This window comes from Leptodactylus fuscus, chromosome 5, assembly GCF_031893055.1.
Source record: "Leptodactylus fuscus isolate aLepFus1 chromosome 5, aLepFus1.hap2, whole genome shotgun sequence".
NCBI lineage: Eukaryota > Metazoa > Chordata > Amphibia > Anura > Leptodactylidae > Leptodactylus > Leptodactylus fuscus.
The window spans coordinates 121,113,286-121,135,504 of record NC_134269.1 but is presented as its reverse complement, the minus strand read 5'-3'; the positions used below and the strand labels follow the sequence as shown (position 1 = coordinate 121,135,504).

General features: G+C 40.9%; 1 protein-coding gene across 1 annotated transcript in view; it reads right to left on the bottom strand.

Annotated features, from left to right (window-relative positions):
- GRAMD4 (GRAM domain containing 4) overlaps window positions 1-14,124 on the bottom strand; it is a 99,368-nt gene extending 85,244 nt beyond the window's left edge. Inside the window, 1 exon segment of the mRNA XM_075274158.1 lies at window positions 13,843-14,124. Within this exon segment, the coding sequence (XP_075130259.1) occupies window positions 13,843-13,871 (29 nt within the window). The 5' untranslated portion in view covers window positions 13,872-14,124.
- Between the last annotated feature and the right edge of the window lie 8,095 nt (window positions 14,125-22,219).

Genomic DNA, 22,219 nt, shown 5'->3' with positions numbered 1-22,219 from the left:
TCAAGAAAAATTTTATTTTTTTCAATATGTGAAAAAAATGTGCAAACAAGAAAGAGCAAGAAAATTTGCATTATTTCCAAACATATCAACAACCTTATATCTGGGTTATACCCGTGGTTACAAATATATGGATATAACATCCTGAAGAGAAGTCACATAAAAATACGAGCCTAAGAAACAAATTCAAATATAGATACCAACCCTAAGGCTCTGTGTACACTTGCACAAATTCATTCAAATTTGATGGAGAAAAACAGCACCGCATGCACTGCTATTTAACCGCAAAACACCGGTCAATAATGGGGCCCATTGGCTGCCACTATAGTGCATTGTCTGACAGATACAGGCACTGCATTGTGGTTGCTGATACAAGCAGAAACCAGCTGTCAGAGCCCATGTACATTTTACGAAACAAAATGTAGCAATCTAAAGCACTTACTCCCCATCTTATAGATAGTTACTATACATACAGCAGTGACAAGTGAAGCACAAACAATGCATCAACGCTATTATAAGAAAAAACAAACAGTATTACAGAAAGCTGCAGAGATTCTTATATCGACAAAGAGAGCTTACATTCATAGCGCTGAAATCTGACAACATGAATAAGGGAATCAAAGATGTCACTCATGAAACAGATAAATACATCTAGCATTAAAAAGAGCGATCTATCAGCATAGCGGATGTGCATCAAGTCATTGTAATACTTCTGTAATGCAGTACCGTTACTTGTCAGATCAGTTTTAGAATAGACATGATACTTAATCTCCTGGCTAATTTGCATTTTGTCATCCCTGAACAGAGGCAAAGCCATGTAGGGACGTCTCCAGGCCAAAAAACAACAACAAAAAAAATATTCTTTGAAAACAAGGGAGGGTTTTTTAAAAAAAAAAAAAAAAAAAAACACCCACTAATATTATAACTGTATCTATCTAATCTCATACACCCTTTCTCTAGTGCTCCAATAACTCCCACTGAGGTCCAGTCCTGTCGGTCTGTTGTCTTCCAGCAAGGAGTTTTACTTCAAAATAGGCCAGGGAAGATGGAGAGAGAGGAAAAAAAAAAGTTTTGCCCAGACAACCTTTTTAAGTTCTATTTGCAATGGCATAGAGAGAGTCAGGGGAAAAAAAAAAAAAAAAAAAAAAAAGTAATAATCACCTACCCGATCCTCTGTTCCATCCTGAGCACCCTCTGACTGGGTCAGAAGTGAAGTTCAAGTCACCACTGCAGCCAATTACTGGCCTCAATAGTCACATGTTGGTGACACATTCGTTGGTGCCACACTGGTGACACATTCGTAAGTGAAAACAGTGTCATATTCAGTGCTTAATATCTGCAACTGAGAGTTATATTTATGGCAACTGTGGGGTCTCCATCCACTTAAATTACTTGTCACAGGGTGACACAGATCTTTGGCCATGTCATAGGTATCACTTATAGTCCCAGCTTAAAAGGGTTTATCCAGATTCTCACATTGTTGGCCTATCCTAATATTGATAGCTTATACCAAGATCTGCAGGGGTCAGACAGCTGGGACCGCCGCCGGACACCTATAACAAGACTTGGCTGTATCATTTACATACCGCAACCCTTACAAACTGTAGTGGCGAGTTTAGGTACTGCAACACTGCCACATAGACTTCAATTGGACAGAGCTTGAGTACCTACACTCGCTGCTACACAGTTTGTACGATGAGTGAACAGCGCGGCTCATAGTAGGAGTCGGAATCCCCCAGATCTGCTTCTCCAGCCATGTGTCTTTGAGGAGGCACAGCACCACTGGAACACAACTGAGCTGAGCGACAGAAAATGTCTTTATATATTTATTTATTTGTTTTAATTGTAACATGACAAAAACAGTACCAAAAGGGAAGAAAAGAAAAAAAAAAAAAAGTCTTTTGGAGAAAATGTAAATTTGTTTTTTTTTTTGGTGCATATTCTGTGTTCAGTGTACCTTTCAAAGATCACGAGGTGTAAAATTAAATTGTAGGGAACTGAAAATCCCTCTTGTTGTTTGATAAAGCTACAGAATGAAGGTTGTGTTGGCAAACAAGGAAACCACAGGGTCATTGACCTCCTGAAGATTTTCTGGAATGCTAATGTCATAAACTAGGCTACAGTACTGTGACTTTGTCCTATAAGAGAACTGCTGTTCATCAAATTCCCTAATATATAGGTGAACACAGTACATAAATGAAACATCCTTTCAATCTCCAAGTCCATGGCACATACAAAGGGTGGCATTTATTAAAACTATGGAACAAAATAGTAAATAAGGCCCAATAGGATTTCCATTCACATGCTACGTTGGGCAAATATTCTGCTTGGCTTCACTGTCTACCTATGAAATAATGCTACCGGCAGAGGAACACTAAATGTCAGCATTTGCATATGTAATGACGTCAGCGGTTTTTAGCTAATGTATGTGTTCCGTAATCTTGCTAATGCAAATAAAGAAAACCGAATCACAAGACCTTTATCAAACCAATTTAGTATCTTTGCATTTCTAGTAGTATATGCAATGGCCAGTGGACTAATTTAGTATTAGAAAGGATCCAAAGGTCTTCTTCCCCCAAATGGCTGTTGACTCCATACAGAATTCTAGGGGTTCATATGTAAAATGAACTTGAGTCCTAAAGAGTGGAAATGTTAAGGTTCAGATTAGGTTAAAGTCAACTCAGGTCTGAGCAAAGTATAAACTCCTTTGATAAAATAATAATACCAAACAATGCTCATTAACATGCAATGTTCCACAAAGATCTGCGGGTGGCATTTGCCAAAGTTAGCAATGGAGTCTGGATGTTTTCAGAACTGGAAGTAAAGCAGCGGCAGACATTTTTCTGAACTTCCTAACAATAATCCCATTAAAGTAGACCACAGTAAGCTTCTTTCTAGACTGAAACGGATGCAATGCATCGTAGTCTGCTTAAGAGCAGTGGAATTTTAGGCAAATGTCATTTTAAAGGGGTAGTACAGTCTCCAACACAAAAAGCTGTTCAGTGAGTAGGATCAAGGATTCTAGCATTTCTATTCTTCATGTAGACATCTATATCCAAATTGGAAATTTCTCAGGATAATGTTAGGTTACCAGACAAAAAGGATACACTACCTCATATTGCAATATTCTCAGATCCCAAAAATCAGCAGGTGTGCTTCAGTGCTGTATAGACTGCATCATATATGTCTGCATTCTTGTCTTCTAACTACTCAGTCTTATATAGCAGCACAGACAATAAGTAGAAGAGGAACTGCTGACAAGGGGCCACAAGGAGACGAGGAGCTATTTTGTCAGTCACTACAGGTCATTTCCTTATAGGACACAGAACAGTGAGTTATGGAAGTCTGTAAGATCGCCACACAAACCAGTCTGAAGTTTGATTTTTTTTTTGCCTTCCCAACAGTAAGACAAAGAACTCTTCCATCTAAACATCAAACAAAATATAAAACTATTTTCTTTTGTACCACAGCAGTCAAGTTAAAAAATAAGAAAAAAAAAATAAAAATAAAAAATCATCAACTGAAACATTTGTCTTTTGCACAACGAATTGTGACTTTTTGCGCCTCCTTCGCCACTTTTCCAAAATGGGGGTGTGCAAATCCGGCATAAATGATGTGGGAAAATATGTCAGCTACGAACTGCTGTATATGCACTTTATATCTCAGATACACCCCCCTATGTCTGAGGGGCTCTGAAGATTGACGTTAACTCCAGTCCTAGTACATTTGCCCCATTTTACCAGAAAAGGAGCACATAAGCAAGCCAAGCAGGGAACATGGGAAAATGCAGGGAAGTGTCTTTTATAGACTTCTTGAAGGCCAATTTAACCTGCTATTATCATTAAGACATTTCATGTATGGTACATATAATTCATCTACCAAAAGAGAATTTTTTTAAAGTGGTTCTGCAGCAGCTGGGGTGTAGATCACAAGAAATACTGTAATTCTGGCTGCAAGTTTTAAAGTATACGATCTACTATGTCATGCTGTAATGGGTACTTGACTACAGACGGGTAGTGCCTTAGCCATGCCAGGTGCCTAGTTACACTTTATCACAAGAACACACTACCATACCTGGCTGTATTATAAATACAAAGGCAATAAAGTAGGAGATCTTCTTACAGGACCAATAATGGAATATTATAAAAGTCCTATAACCTATTAACTAGGTTTTTCACACATATATATATATCTATATAAAAAAAATTCTCTGCAAGCCTGCACCTTTAAATGGTAACAGATATCCCAGTAGCTTGTAATAATCCACAGTAGGGGATACATTATCCCATCTAGAACAATACGTTAATCATGGAATAAATATACCTGTGACCTCTACAAAGCACAATTATAACCTTGTTCAGTATCGCTGCTTCTGTCTCCATTCAGGAGTCTGTCTCTGAAAATTGGCAGTGAGAAGGCAGAAAGTGTTCAGGATGTAACAAAATATGGAGAAGATAATGCAACAGAAACCTGTATAAAATCTTCAGGCACAAAGCAACAGTGGCCCCTAAGGAATTTTAAAGATTTCAGAATGAAAAAAAACTTCTAACTATTTATAACATATAAAACTGAACACTAAGGAGAATCTTAAAGAACCACTTAAGGCTGGAGGCCCCACATTGAGGAATTGCAGCTATTTTTATTACAAATTTTGTCGCACTTTTGAATCCAAGTCGACAATGGCTAAAAAGTAATGGAAAATATATAGAAATTTCTTATACTTCTAACCTCCTGCTCAATTCACTCCTGGCTTTGGCTCAAAATAGCAAAACCTGCAGTAAAAAAAAGTTGTCTTTCCACAATGTGGGGTCTCAACCTAAAGCGGTTTTCAGGGCTGAAACAAATGCAGAAAGCAGCCAGAAGTAAACTACTCACACTGTGTGTGCTACCTTAGCCAAGTCACTGCTAAAAGCTGGCCACAACACAGAACAGAGGTATAGGCATCCAACTCAGCCACTGCCAATTGTATGTACCTCAAAATAGCATCACTAAAAACTTCCAACTCATCGTGCAAAAAACAGGTTACTATATGAATACATGGGGGAAAAAAGAATTATGGTTTTTGAGATGCAGCAATGAAAAACAAAAATTTCTCTGAAGTCCTGAGAGTGTACTGTGTACATTTACAGTGTCAGTGTCTGGAAAACCCTCTGGTTTCGGACAGTCCTGCCTAAAGCTAGGTTCACACTTGTGCTAGCAGACCAGAGAGCCCATCCGCTAAAACAGTGGTTATCTGCGGGCCCCATAGACTCCGATGCAGATATGATCCTAGCCTGACACTGGATGAGGAGGCAAGTATGACTTTGTAAACTTTCCAATTCCAGGGTCTAAATGTACAGAAAGTTTCAATTACTATTCTACTAAACTTTTTCATTACTTCCTTCTTTTTACATCATTAAAAGGATTTCCTGGCCATAAATAAAATTAAATTATCTATTCTAAGAATAGGCCATCAATATCAGGTTGGTGGGACCATGACACTCAACACCCATATCAGTCAGCAGTTGATACAGAGAATGGAGCACAAAGCAGATGGAGCCGTTCTCTTTGTAATGTTCAAACCAAGGTATTACAGAGCAGCTCTCATTCACTTCAATGGGAGCTAAGCTGCAGTGACTGCGTTTGGCCATTACACAGAGAACATAGCTGTCTGCTTCCTGCTCCAGTCTCTGTATCAGCTGCTAAGAACAGTTGATGGATGAAGGTATTGGGTGTCAGACCGCTACCAGTCTGATACTGATGACCTATTTTTAGCACAAGAAACCCTTTAATTAAAGAACACACTACAGCACCAAAGACAAGTGCAGTGATTCTTCTCAATCATCTGCCACATGATTTAGATTACCGACAAAGCAACGTTGAATTTTCACAAGACTGTGCTCTGAAAATATAAAAGAACCTTCTCAAAATAGTTTTAAATTATGTCTCAAATGTGATCAACACTATTCACACTAAATTACCTCTGATCCACGATTAACCAAAAAAACATGGATGACCTAAGAAACATTAGCAAAGGAGCTAGCACTCACCAAATGGGAAATTCCTTTGTTTTTATACTTTTAATAAACGGAAAAGAAAGTCCTGCATGCAAGGCTTCAGTTACAAAAGTAAACAAATATGTCGGAAGACAGCGTCCATCGTGTTGTTTATATTAGAGTCAATGGGAACAGATACAGATGGAGAGAGCTCAGCCCGTGTCAGTCACTCCGTGACCTTAATGAACTCACCAGCTACCAGTCTACATTTCATTTGGAAGATATATGTAAATAATCTATCTATTTGTTGGCTAAATGTATATACACAAGATTTTTGCCTGCTGAACTGACTGATCTCAAGCATTTGACTGACAATTGCTCATCTGCAAACCTACCAACAACATACGACTGACCAGAGACTAAAGTCTACCTAAATACAATTGGTTTTGAGGTTTTTTTTTTTACTTATTTCAGCCATTGTTTGACTATAATTGTATGCGACAGCCTGGCAGTCTGTTGGGTGATGGATCACAGGTATGCATATATAGGATGTTTGACCCAGCACTATGTAATTGGCAGTGGTTCCAAACATCTGTATAGAGACATGCACTAATGAACAGTAGACACCCACGAAGTTGCATCACGTCCTTAGACCCACTTGCTTTACTTCATCCAAGTCATCTGGAAAGACACTACATTTTTGGGGTCAATGACCTTTGCTGTTTCTGTGTTTGGGATAAATGACCATACAAACCATTCGCTAAACGATCAAGCCGCTGACCACGGACTGGCTAAAACCTTGTGTGTCCAGCGTATTTCACAAGATCTCACTCTATTTTAGCAATCACAAACCCCTACTTTTTGCCACGTTTCAGTGATTTACAGATTTCTAAATAAAAAGACCATTACCTGTGGTTGTTAGGGTATGCTTGCAACAGCTGGAGACCACAGCTCTATTACCAATCCTTCCTCTAGAACAGGGGTAGGGAACGTACGGCTCTCCAGCTGTTGCAAAACTACAACTCCCAGCATGCATACTGGATCTGCTGTTCTGGGAACTCCCATGAAAGTGAATGGAGCATGCTGGGAGTTGTAGTTTCACAGCAGCTGGAGAGCCAAAGGTTCCCTACCCCTGCTCTAGAGACTAGATGATTCAGACATACAAGGTCAGAACTCAGGGACACCCTTATATTTTTTATTAAAAGGAGTAAAGTCTATGGACCCAAGCAGTATGTATATCAAAACTACACACTAAATGAGGTACATCATCAACGCAACGGCTTCATTCAAGTCTATGAGACTGCCAAAGGGCTGAGCTGAGCACTGTACTCATCTATTTCCAGCAGTTCCAGAGTGCACAACCTGACACCTGATTCATTTGGGTCACACTGGCCCCAAGTTCCTTAGAAACTAATGTGTGACCAGGGGCTTGTGATCAGTGAGTGTTCCACTCCTACTAGTCATACAGTTATGCCCTATACTGTAGATATGGGATTACCTGTAATTATGGGAATAACTGTTTACTAACAGACCTGCTACATAACCTGGCTAAAGTCTTAGCTTAGCAGAAATACAGTACAGGCATTTCTTAAGGAGCCCCATTATGGCTCTGTACAAAACAAAGCTGTAAAACACCAACGTGCGTAACACTTTAGAGATATTTCCAGCTGTGGACATTCAATTTTTTAAAATCAATTTTGTTATAGTAAACGATTCAAAGATCCAAAGCTCAATGCCCATTCTAAAACTTGCACAAAATACATATAGTTTACTATATATTATCCTTCATAAAGTAGTGAAGAACTTTAAGGTTATTTAAGACTGGGATAAAATCCTATCTGCCATGAAAGATTATTAATTATTACTCTTATTATTATTATTGCAGTGCTGACCTTTAGAGATGAGCGAGTAGTATTCGATCAAATACCTCCCCGCCACAGGTATCCGTGTAAGCGGCCGAACACCAAGGGGTTAAGTGCATCGAATATTTGATGCGTTTAACCCCTTGGTGTTTGGCCGCTTACACGGATACCTGTGGCGGGGAGGTATTTGATCGAATACTACTCGCTCATCTCTATATAGTACATAGACGACTTCATTTGCCTCTCACCCGAATTGCGCCAAGCATTAGGTACAACTGAAAGGAATACTCCAGTAGTATACAGCACAGCTCTGTACAGACCTTTTCCCAATTTGATATTAATGATATATCCTAATGATAGGTCAATTAGTTTGATAGTACAATCACTAATGATAAAAGTCATAAATTTATGTATAGACTGAATTGTAGAAGCATCAGATTATTGATTTGGATGGATTCTGCTGCATCAGTATAACAAATCGTTTATCCACCCTTAGTAAAATGAAGCATACGTAGAATTAAAAATAAAATGGAAGACTAGGAAGGAACCCTGATACAGGTTATGTTTACATCTGCATCATAGGTTCTTTCTAAAGTCAAAGATGAAAAAAATCCAGCATGCAAGACTTTATCGTCTGGCAAAATAACATATGATCGACTGAGCCTATTATAGTCAATGGTGTCCATTACCATCTGTCCGTTTCTGTTATATGATGGAGCTATCCCCAGTGGGAATTCAGTTTTTCTTTTCCTATATGGAGCAGAAAAATGAAATTGTGACAGGAATGTGAGCAGCGCCTCAGACTTGATATGCTACATCATTACACTTTTACAAGGCATTTACACTATATATGCATACAATAATTATAAAATATATATATATATATATATATATATTTATTTATTTATTTTTCCTTTATTTATTATCAGTATGTGCTATACTAATAACACATACTAATAATAGTTAAAGGTGTACTTGGTCTGCATCTATCTTCTGGAACAAAGTCATTTATGATAAAAGTGGCGCAGGCGTTCTGTAAATACGGCCCTCAACCCTATCACTTATACTGCAATATATTGATACCAAAAAACTAGTACAAACACATTACAAAAAGTCTGCTCCACTGCTGTGGTAGTACACAGACAAATCTACACGTACAGAAATACATATTAATACACACAGTCTCTAATCCACGGCCTACAGAACAATCACCCACTTTGCTTGGTTCACCAGAGGAGCTTCTCTTTTCTGTCATTGTTGGAGCTTCTGCAGCACCCCCTACTGACTGCCTAAAGCCCTGCCCAAGTGAGTGCATCAGTGACTAGTGGAGAACTACACAGTCCAGTCACATTAATGTGACCACTTGTCAAAATCCAGAATAACCACTTTTCGCAGAGCGGACCGCTGTGAGACGTGCAGGAAGAGAGGGGATGTTGTGATGACAATCACTGGGATGTTGAGCCATACAGACTCCAGTGCTAGGTTACACGGTTGAGAATCCATGGCGCGAACAACCTGATCGAGGTGGTCCCACAGATTCTCGATTGGGTTCAAGTCTGGGGAATTTGCTGGCCAAGGGAGTACGGTAAACTCATCCTGGTGCTCCTCGAACCACGCACATACACTGCAAGCTTTATGACACGTCGCATTATCCTGCTGGTAGATGCCATTATCCTGAGGAAAAACAATTCGCATGTAGGGGTAAACATCGTCCGTAAGGATAGAGGTATACTTGTGTTGATCCACTGTGCCTTCCACAATGATGAGTGCACCCAGATGGCTGATGACACGTGCCTTCTGCAATTGGTTATTTAACGTTGACGTCAAAAGTAGGCGGTCACGGCCGGACCCGGTCTGACAGGTTTCCGTCTTCTGCATGCAGAAGACGGAAACCTCAGAACGGAGATCGAACGCTGGTGTGAACCCAGCGTCACTTCTACATCCGTTCTGCAATTGAATGCAGAGGAAGTGCACAGTGCTATGCTGTTTCTGTAACTCTCATTGAAGGAAAAAATGGTTAGGAAACAATTGCCTGTTTCTGTAATCTTGGCCTCCTCTGCAGTCAATCTCAGGGCTCGTTCACACCAGCGCCCGGGCTCCGTTCTCAGGTTTCCGTCTTCTGCCAACGGAAGACGGAAACCTGACAGACCGTGTCTGGCCGTGAGCGTTTTGTGCTCTCCACGCCTCAACAGTTTTTTTTAAACCAGACACAAAGTCGGACATGCAGGACTGTGTGTCTGGTAAAAAAAAAAAAAAGTTTAGCTGCGGAGAGCACAAAATGCTCACTGGCGCTCACGGTCTGTCAGGTTTCCATCTTCTGTCTGCAGAAGACGGAAACCTGTAAACGGAGACCGGGCGCTGGTGTGAACCCAGCGTCAGAAGGCCAGAAACCACCTGGACATTGTTTAAGGATTTATATTCCTAAAATTGGTGCGGGTCACAAGGGAAGGACCCCCATTTATCACAATTATGGTATATCCTGTGGACCTCTTAGACAAGAATAGCCTTTTAAGTTGGGCCTAGCTGAAAGGTGGCACCCTAGGAGGGTTCCTAACTAGGCCTACCCTACTCCCTGTCTAAAACATTCTCTTCTGTTTTTTCAAAAAGATGCTGCAATGATCCAGTAACTCCGGTAGATCTCCACACAGTGAAATCTAGGAATTTATGATAAATCGCCAAATAAGATATCAATATAGCAAAACAAAGATTAATTGTATTGTCATTTAAAAAAATGACCATTCGTCACCTCCTCTGATTGTGGCACATTTGAAATTTTTTTCTCAAGCGCTCTCAGTTCTGAATAATCAATGCTGTTACTTTTAGCACCCAATGGACTACATTTATTATTGTGCTTATAGCTGGTGTATCATGGTGCAACTATAGCACAATGTGTCACATCTAGCTTGTGCTAAAATTTTTCGACCTGCTGGATTCCTAGAAGAACGCACCAAAATCGTGTGTTATAATTCTTCAAAGTACCGTATATACTCGAGTATAAGCCGACCCGAATATAAGCCGACCCCCCTAATTTTACCACAAAAAACTGGGAAAACTTATTGACTCGAGTATAAGCCTAGGGGGGGGAATGCAGCAGCTACTGGAAAATTTCAAAAATTAAAATGGCCGGAGTTTTTGGGTGCAGTAGTTGCTTGGAAAGGGGAGGAGGTATTTTGGTTGTCTGTCTGCCCCTTCCCTGAGCTTCAGGACTGGGTTTTTTCTCCCCCCCCCACTTGGAATTCAGTCTGGCTGAATATAGGGTATCTGCAGTGCTTCTATAAACCCCTTCCCGACGGAACAGGAGCACTGCAGATCTCCTATATTCAGTAGACCGGGCACTTTCAGACACAGGGATACCTAATGTGTATGCGTTTCACAGTCATTTTCTACTTTTGTATGTATTCTAGGAAAAGGAGTGTTTTAGAACTTTTATGTTTTTAAAATCTTTTTTTTTTTTTTGCACTATTTTATGGGAGATTCTATACATTAATATTGTGGCTGATCATAGACCCTCCTTCCTTTAAAAAAAAAAAAAATTTTTTTTTTTTTTTGCTGACTCGAGTATAAGCCGAGGGGGGCTTTTTCAGCACAAAAACTGGGCTGAAAAATTCGGCTTATACTCGAGTATATACGGTAAGCCAAATAAAAGGGAGGTATAAACTTAGACTAGACAGTCTAAAGGTACAGCAGATTTATTAGCCAGCACCAGCCTCTGATAAATCTGGTGCATTTTCAGACTGCCCAAGTTTCCAGCATCTTGGTCAACATGTTAAACTAGACTCTATTATCTGGTGGTTGGTCCTGAGCAAGAAAAGAAAGGCAGGCACCACCGAGCTGACAAAAAGCAGACTAAGTAGAATATTGGGTGCTGAAACTAACACCAAATTTGCTCAGAAACAGTGCACCAGAATCAGTGGGTCAGCACCAATTGAAGGATATAAAGAGATGATGTTGGTGGTGAAAGGTAGCCTCTCAAGGAGTTGACAAACTCCTGTCTACATGCTTTATTAGTGTATATGGATGTTCTAGATGGGTGAAACTTACTTGGCACTCTGGCAGATCTAACACATCTACACATGACTGCAAGTCAATTATAACCAGTTTTGACAGAGGAAATGTAAGCCACAGTGCAGTTTTGCCCAGCAATCACATGATAACCAGTTGTCTGCCATAAAATATATAACAGTATATAGCCAGATGATTACAAAATATGCTAAATTATAAATTCAATATCCAAAAACATGCTGCATGTGCTGCTACAATTTATGCCAAGGTTAGTCTAAAAATGTTGTAGTTCAAGACCAGAGTCCCACGCAGTGGAAACGCCTGCGGTGGAAAAAACGTGGCATTTTACAGTCACAGCAAATTGGATGAGATTCTAGTGAATCCCATCCCCACTTTACAGAAAAATACATGTAGCGGACACACTGCCATTTCCAACACTATTGCGGTTTAGGAAATCGCAGCATGTCAATTATACCTACAGAAACGCCTGCTGTTTTCCTATATGTATAATTGAAACAGAAGATCTACAGGAGTATTCCTTTCTGTGCAAAGCTCTGCGATAAAGTGCAATCCATTGCCACTACGGTTTTTCCTGCACCACTTTTTAGCTGCAGGACAATATGTGGGGCCTTAACCTTAACCCATTTATACCTAGAGTTCCATTATTGGAACTGAAAAATCTATAACCTCCGGCATAAATAGGTTAAAGAGGTTTCAGAAAGACGGCAGCAAAAACTGACCTGCAGCTGTGTATTGGTCGCAACATGCAAACAGAGCGTAAACTGGCTTCTGTTCAATTGACCACTTGCTGAGAACTAATGAACGAACTGAACTCCACTCTTTTCCATACAATCCAGGGCCATGACAGAGAGGGGCAGAGGCATCTAATTTAGGTTTTAGATCATCAGATCGACACTGTCAAGCTTTACCAACACTGGAAAGTACACATCACAGGAAGAGAGCATGTGTCAAAATGCTTCACTAACAACCCACTCATTTCCTACCAGTCATAAAAGCCGGGACTTCACTACACCCCAAGACTTTCCCAGTCTAACAACAGGGGAGACAATGGACAGAAGACTAAATGCTGTGACCCAATAAGTTACATTAGAGGCCTGCCTTGTGCGGCATACATACACCTACAAAAGTAACAGATAAAAGACATGTTACACTAAAGATCAATTTACAGACAAACATTGCATAAACCTAAGACGTCTGTGCCCCCATACAAGGAGGAAATAAATTAACAGCTCGGCCTCTTCCTACACTTTGGAGTAGTAGATGTTATTGTAATGGATAACAAAGGGAAAACATGCCATACCCAATACAGATCAATCAGTACATCATGAAGGATCCGTCAGATTACTAAAACTGATCACACCCTCTAAAGTATGAAGCCTTGACACCAGTGTGAACTGAGCTGAAGACCTTTTAGGCCTAAAACTCTAGTGAAAGCTTAAACTTTCTACACAAGGTCTGCTCATACTAAAGCAGGGCTTGTGACTGTAGGTGTGGATGTGTAGGTCATCAATGAGTCCCAAGAGCTTGCAATCTGTCAGCAATGTATGAGCTAAAGCAATACAGTCAAGGCAGGAGAAGATGGCTTATAACAGATGACAGTAGCTGCTTTCACCAGTTTGTAGGTGTGGGCAGTCATGTAGCTACACATCCACACCTGGGTCAGTACAGGTGGGGTGCCGCTCCTGTGTGCCATCTCAGAGAATGGCACTTTGTTATAGAAGAGCAGGTACATGAGAACAAAGAGAGCCTGTCTCCATCTCCCCTTCCCCGCACCCTGAGGCACAGTATGGCCAGGGCTGGGGATGAGCTTGGAGCAGGTAACAAGTGTGCAGCATGTCAATTATTTAGAGCAGCACTATAGAGGTGAGAGCCAGGTGAGCGGATGTGTGCCATCACTACGTACACATCCATATGGAGGAGGAGGAGGAGGCACAGGGCACAACAGCCTCATCATTAACCCCTGCCTGCCGGCCAGCCGGCCTTACCCTGCTCCGACATCCGAGCAAACTTTCATCCAAGCAGCAGCTCCCGGTGCCCCCGGCACAGCGCGCAGCCCTCGTCTTCCCTCTATGTAGTGCGGATGTCTAGTGGCCGCATAGAGTCCTAGGATATGAGTGAGATGCGGTGTGTCGGCCCCCGCCTAGCACACGGACATGAGCCGCTTGCACTCTCCTTATCCCCCGCTCCTATTCCGCCACCTCCCTCTCTCTCAGCCGCTGGCCCCGCCACCTACTGACAGCGCCGGGCACAGACCCCGCTCTCCGGCTGCCTGTGCTGTGGTGACGTCACCGGAGCACGCAAACCAGCAGCGCCAGACACTCGGCCCCGCCCCCTGGCCGCTTCTTCTATTTTTAATGCCTGGCCGCTCCTCCTCCGTGTCCTGGACGCATACTTACTCACCGTTCACATGTACCGGTACTAAAATATAAAAAACAAAAAAAACTTTGCAAGTCTTCAGTAGGTGATACCTTTTTTAATGGCTAACTCATAATGACAGAATATGACGTTTCGAAGCTTTCCTCTGAGCTTCTTCTTCAGATATAACTAAAAAACACTTTCTAGAGGCTGCATATTTATGTACAACAGGACACAGGGCTAGGATTACAGGAGGGAGGGGGGGAAGAGGCTTATTACTATATACTTATAACAACAAACAATCAATTGCCAGATCCCCCAGTTCTTATCTTAATGGCTGTCTTAATGATGTGTATAAAAAGACATAAACCCAAGATCCAAGATCGGAGTTATTAAAATACAATACCAAACAGGAGAACACTCGGGTACCCCTGGTTGTCACATACAACCCCCACCTGGAGACGCTGAGAGGAATCACACGCAAATTACATCCACTACTGCAAAAAGACAACTGTCTAAAATCCATATTTTCTGACCCCCCTCTCCTATGCTACAGATAGCCACCAAACCTCAGGAATATGATTATTAGCAGCTCACTGTCACCTCCAACTAACAAAGGAACATTTCCATGTGGACAGAAGAGGTGCAAGACCTGCCCGCACATACTGACCACTGACAGGATAGAGATACCAAACTCTAACAAGGAATATAAAATCCCAGGTACGTTCACCTGTAACACACCTAATGTGGTGTATTTGATCATTTGCACCAAATGTTCCACTGAAAATCTGTATGTTGGAGAGACTGGTCAGAAACTCAGAATGAGAATTAATTCACATCGCCATACAATCAAACAACAGAGAACTGATCTTCCCGTGCCAAATCATTTTTGCCAGGAAGATCATAATATCACCAATGACATGAAAATCTTGATCTTAAAAGGGAACTTTAAATCAAGGAAACAGCGCCTGATTTATGAGTACAAGGACATGACCCTATTCCAGACGTTGGACAATGGGATGAACATCTCACGTGGGTTTATGTCTTTTTATACACATCATTAAGACAGCCATTAAGATAAGAACTGGGGGATCTGGCAATTGATTGTTTGTTGTTATAAGTATATAGTAATAAGCCTCTTCCCCCCTCCCTCCTGTAATCCTAGCCCTGTGTCCAGTTATAAATATGCAGCCTCTAGAAAGTGTTTTTTAGTTATATCTGAAGAAGAAGCTCAGAGGAAAGCTTCGAAACGTCATATTCTGTCATCATTATGAGTTAGCCATTAAAAAAGGTATCACCTACTGAAGACTTGCAAAGTTTTTTTTGTTTTTTATATTTTATAACCACTGGCTAACACGGTACCAAAACAAACATTTTCCATGTACCGGTACTGGCAGTCACAGCCTAGTCACTGGCTTCTTCCCGGTACCGCACGTGCCAGCTATCACATGCGTCTCATCCATTTGCCGCACAGTCTCCTGGACTGGAAGAATCTAAGTACAGATTTGTCTGCCTTGTATCCCCTGCATGTCCCTACGTCTGTGGCAGCAAACATTGGCACTCACCTGAAGATCACACTTGTTGGATACAGCTTGCTGCAAGACTCCAAAAATAACGATATTTTTCCTATAAAATGAGACAGAAACTGAAAAGAAGCTCCTCTCTCCGGGATAAATGTGAACAGCGTCATAAAGAGCCCTTTTGTGCATCTTTGCAGCTGCTATTCCCTCAAGTTACAATATTAGGCTAAGGAAGATAAATCTTGCTGCACACAAAAGGAGTATTGAAGGAATATAATGATTTATTTTACAATAGAACATACGCCATTGACACAATGCAAAATAATAGTTTTGAAAGGCAAACTAGATCAATCAGTATTGACATTTCGGTCACTAGACCTTCATCGGAATAGATCTAGTGGATAGCATTTCTTATGAGTGTGCGGTACCACATGTATGTAGAATATTAGGCTAAGGCCCCACATTGTGGAAATGCAGTATTTTTGGCTGCTGGAGAAGCACAGTAGAAAAGAACAATGTGTTTTACATTACCAGCAAAGTGAAGGAGATTTTCATTTCTTTTCTTCCGCATATTGTGGGGGAAAAGGTGGAGAAAAGCCGTGTTTTTGAAAATCACAGCATGTACAATTTAGCTGCAGAATCACAAGTGTATATTCTATAGCAGGGGTAGGCAATAGAGATGAGCGAGTAGTATTCGATCAAATACCTCCTCGCCATTGGTATTCGTGTAAGCGGACGAACACCAAGGGGTTAAGCTTACATGAACACCTATGGCAGGGAAGTTTTCAATCGAATACTACTCGCTCATCTCTAGTAGGCAACCTTCAGCACTCCAGATGTTGTTAAACTACAACTCCCAGCATCAACATACCTTGGAAGTGAATGGATCATGTTCGGAGTTGCAGTTTCACATCAGCTGGAGTGCCCAAGGTTGCTGAACCCTGCCCTATAAATTTAGACTAGGTTCACACCTACACCTGCTCTCTGTTCAGGTTTCCGTCCTCAAATCCACCTCTTAATTGTGGAGAGAAAAGTCCTGCAAGCACAACTTTTCTCTCTGCATTTTTCGTGTTGAAACCTGGCGGACCCCATTATAGTCCACAGGTAACCACTTTTTAAACAGATTAAGTTTCCATTCTTCGGGTCTTCAAGCAGACCAGAAGAACGGTACCCCAAGTGCCAGTGTGAACCTAGAATTATTAGAGGAAGAAAAAGCAGACCTCAAGGGAGGAAAACATAACAAAAACTCTACAGAATCAAACACAACGTGTTTTGGCTGCAATTTTTTCCTACAGCAGTGTCAAGAGTATTGCCTTACCAAGCTGCTTGGCACACCTGAAATCATCCTTCTTAGGGTCCATACACACAGAGTTTTTTGGAGCTGATTATGACACTGAATCCGTGTCAGAATCCACATAGGAAAAAAGCCTCCTATTGATTTCAATGGGTTCCTTTTTCTGCAGCGGAAAAAGAAACCCACTGAAGTCAATGGGAGGCTTTTTTTCCACGTGGATTCAGCGTCAAAATCAACACCAAAAATCTCTGTGTGAATGGACCCTAAACCTTCCACTCAAGTCCAGTGAGTGGACTGAGTTCTTAGGATAATATGAAACGAGCTTTAGAAATTTTATATATTTACTAGCTTTTACCTGCGACTTCGTCTGCGGTGATTTGAGAATTGGGCGGACACAGACGTGTGAAACTGTAAAAGTGCTTTAAAAAGTTTGGTGGGCTAGCAAATGTGATGTGATGTGTTATATTGTGTATGTAGTGATACAGACAATGTGATGTGTTGTATTGTGTATGTAGTGATACAGACTATGTGATGTGTTGTATTGTGTATGTAGTGATACAGGCAATGTGATGTGGTGTATTGTGTATGTAGTGATACAGACAATGTGATGTGTTGTATTGAGTATGTAGTGATACAGACAATGTGATGTGGTGTATTGTGTATGTGGTGATACAGACAATGTGATGTGGTGTATTGTGTATGTAGTGATACAGACAATGTGATGTGTTGTATTGTGTATGTAGTGATACATACAATGTGATGTGTTGTATTGTGTATGTAGTGATACAGACAATGTGATGTGTTGTATTGTGTTGTAGTGATACAGACAATGTGATGTGTTATATAGTGAAAAGCTATATGTAAATGTGAGTGAGTAGAGTGAGGGCTACTCCTGAGGTGACAGTAAGGAGTGTGCAGGCAGGTTGAGGCAGGAAATGCCAGGCAGTGTGTGTGAGTCTATAGCTGGGGCTAGGAGTCCTGCTTTTGTGAGTCTCCTGCTAGGAAGCCATGTTGTTTAGTGGCACCAAAAGTAGCCTGTGACTCAAACCTAAGGGAAAACTATGTTTGTGGAAAATTGCACGCAAATCCGTCCAGGCGTTTTAGCGTGATTGAGTAACAAACATACAAACTCACAAACATCCAAACACACAAACTTTCACATTTATATTTATAATATTAGTAGGATTAACCCGAGCAGCTTGGTACTAGCCACTAACATATACAGAAATACACATCAATGGATGGTCAAGTAAATACAGGTAAAAGCACAATACAGTACAGAAAATAATATGGGCCTAAAAGAGACAAACAAATACCAGAACAAATCTGTGGTCCAGTTCACTGAAGCCTGACTCCTAAGCCCCAAGGCGCTGGCTTAAGTCAACAGCATGACGTGTTGTACGTTTTCCTAGATCAGAACAAGTGTAGAGGGTCTTCTTGTGCAAAAGGAACACCACAGCTAACCCCTAGCTGCCTCCTTGCTGAGTGACACAGAATCTTGTTCTTCCTCTTCATAAAAGGTTAATGTCCAGGTAGTCCCTTCCTCTTCTCCCCATTGCAGGATCCTGAGATAGAGGGATGACTTCCTGGCTGGGGAAAGATGCGTGCCTGGGGTTCAACTGAGGATCATTAGCCCTCTCTCCCTCTATGGGCATCTGCTGTCTAGGGGCAATAAACTGGATGGCCAGAAAGGGCAATCTCCCATGGTATACACATAAAACCACTGAAGTAAATTAACCACCAATGTAAACACAACTTAAACACAACATTCCTAAAAGTATGTAAGACTAATATGAATAAGGAATAATACATTTCAAAGAAAGATATATAACTGAATGTGTCTCATCATCGCAAGACTGACCCCCACAATCACAGGCTTCAAGAAGGCCCTGAAGACTCACCTTTTCAGGAAGGTCTACAACCTCCAATAACACTATCACCGTACCGCCATCTGTACAGTCTCCCCCTCTTCTTCTGTCTCTACCCCCTTCCCTCATAGATTGTAATCCCTCGCAGACAGGGCCCTCTACCCCACTGTGCCAGCCGATCACTGTTAGTATTATATCTACCTGTATATTTTGTGTATTGTATGTAACCCCCAAATGTAAAGCACCATGGAATTAATGGTGCTATATAAATAAACAATAATAATAATGAAATTGCAAGCAGTTTTTAGCTATGTTTAGCTACATGGGTTCTTAGGCTTAATTGGTTCTGTGACAACCATTGTAAGGCGAAACCATTGTAACTTGAGACCATAATTCTATGGAAAATTAGTAATTGCTTACAACGACTCTAATATTTCATCAGAATTTCAAAAACTGAAGGTTAAGGATAAATAATCTGCTAATTTAACCCAGATATAGCAAATCCTTACAAATAAAAGTCAGAAATAGCTGCTGGAAGCTGTAAATTACTTTACTGATGCAACTTTGTAAGCGTGGATTCACTCCTGTGCCCGGTCTCCATTCGGGGATGGTTTCCCCCAATAGACTTGAAAAATGAGGAGAGAAAAGTCCTGCAAGCATTATAGTCTATCAGGTCCAAGCACAGGTGTGAACTTAAAGTAAGGGTTCTGAGAAGTATATACGGTGACCTAGATCTATTAATAGTGTAAAATTATAAAAAAAACACGAAAACTTGGTGATCTTCAGTAAATTAGACAGGCAGTCTGAAACTGTGCCCGATTTATCACAGTAGCTGATACTGGAAGATAAATCTGCTATATCTTTAGGCTGTCTAGTCTAAGTTTATAACATCTTTTCACTGGTTTATTTTGAGCTTTCTTTACTATTTAAGCCAGTCTATTTCTTATGCCAGAATCTAGTTCACACTGGGTTTTTTGGTCCGGAACCTGAGGCGGAGGCTGCCTCAGGCTCCAGACCAAAATACGGGTAGCTGCAACTGGATGCCGATGCAGTGCACCGGCATCCAATCGCGGCACTCCGCTCTGGATTAGGTCCAAATGAATGGGCCTAGTCAGGAGGAGGGAGTGTCTTCAGGCGGACGTTCAGCCGCAGCATCCGCCTGAAAAGTGAACATGTCTCTTCTTTTTTCCGGTAGCCAGAACAAACGGCTCGGGGAAAAAAGAACTGACCGGCTCCCATTGATTTCAATGGGAGACGTCTTTTTGGTCAGGATTTTGAAGCGGATACGGCCTCAAAATCCTGACCAAAAAACCCTGTGTGAACTTACCCTAAGCTAGTGCACTCAAAAAAATAACATGGAGCTACTCTAACCTGATGTTTAAAGGAGTATCTAATCCAGGAACAGGTGAAGAGAAATACAGAACATGTTGTACTGCACTACCGTATAGAGAGGTGTTACTAGTCAGCCAATCAGTGCATGTGTTTCACTACAACAGAGACTTTACCAGTGAAGTGAACGTGCTGATTTCTTGAAATCTCCAGCTAAGCATTGTATGTTGATTCTGGTTTCCAGTTACAGTGGTTAAGAAAAGTCCACTGTGTGTTGAAAATATTGTCTCTTAAGGAAATTGTAACTTGAGGGACCACTATATATGCATTTTTCCTGCACTGGAAGTCCTATAGAGAAGCCGTTACAAAAAGATTTGCTATGAATACAACACCTTACCCAAACCATGCTGCATTTATATATAAATAAAAAATGACAATGACCCCCTAAACCAAAATGCTGTGGACATAGACATAAAGATAAGGCTGGTAGATTATTTGAAAAATAACCGAAATCAAACATACACTAGGGTAACAGACGTGATTTTGGAAAGATACGGCCTCCAGAGCCAGCCTCATATCTTTATTGTTGCAGGCCAGCTCCTGATAACTCCGACAGCTGGAGACTTGTCATAGTAATATGATGTATTGCAGTCTATTGAGATGTGTCTTTGCTCGTTCTTATGTTTATCCCTTGAACAGTTCTTCTACACTTGAAAAAGGGTCAGTAAGACCCGAAATGCGTTGTGTTGTGAACCTCACTAAAGTTTTATGAAGCTATACTGAACATAATGGGTGAAGCGCAGTCCTATGTTTCTGGTCCTTTGCATGTATTGCAGTCTATGGCAATGCATTCAGGTTTCAAGTCCTCTAGTGGGGGGCTAATAAAATAGTAGTAAAACAAAAGTTTTAATAAATATATAAAAAAACAAAAAAATTCTAAATGTTCAAATCACCCCCTTTTTTGTAAAATACAAATAATACAAAAACATTACTGTAAAACACATACAAATTAGATATCCATGTGTCCAAAAACACCTGGTCTGCAAACTTATAAAATATTTCTCCCATACGGGTTTTTCACATCTTCCTGGCTCAGCAACTTTGCCGGCTGCCTCTTTCCTGAATTCAACATGCTGGGGACTGGTGGCTTGGACTGTTTGATGAATAGGACATTATGAAGTATCACAATAGATAAAGACTTTGCCTTTACCATGAGAGATTATTATGATTACTACAAATCTAATATAAATGCAGATCAACTTTGGATAGAACACTTGCCATGCTTCTACACAGATCAGAGCCAGTGTTATCTTTGTGTCTTTATCAGCAACCTTCAATTCACTGAACTGCTTGTTCTGATTGCAGAGCAACAAATAACAGAGAGAGAACTCAGCCCCCAATCACAGAGAGCAGTGACTCAGGTCATCTGTCCTGTTTTATCACATACAGGCCATGCACCATGGAAACATTGTGTAAACAATAGGAGCAATAATCTAACATAGCAGGCAAATAAAGCAGCATTGCTAAATTAATGTAATTAGCAAAATTCTTGAATTTACTTAAGCTAGCAGTATAGAGAGGATCCTTGATATAGGAATATGCCTTTAATAATAAATGTGAACCAAATCAGTGACTGGCACAGTGGCAGAACTGACCCTGCCTGTGGGGGTTTACAATATAGATTAGGGGCTGGAGACAACAGTATTTTAGTAGCAGCATAGTTGTTGTATGTTGTAGGCTCCTGAAATCTTGGGTTTACTCATATCATTCATTCTGTAAGCTATTGGCAGACTACTAAAAGGGGATGGCCACTTTCAGACCAATATTGAGAGACAAATGTTATGGTTTGTATAATAAAAAGTAGTACAATTTTCCAATATACTTTCTGTATCAATTCCTCACAGTTTTCTAGATCTCAGCCTGCTGTCATTCATTCTGCTTTGGTAACATCTCTGCCTGTACTGATCTCTGCGCCACCCTCTGCTCGCATGCTGCG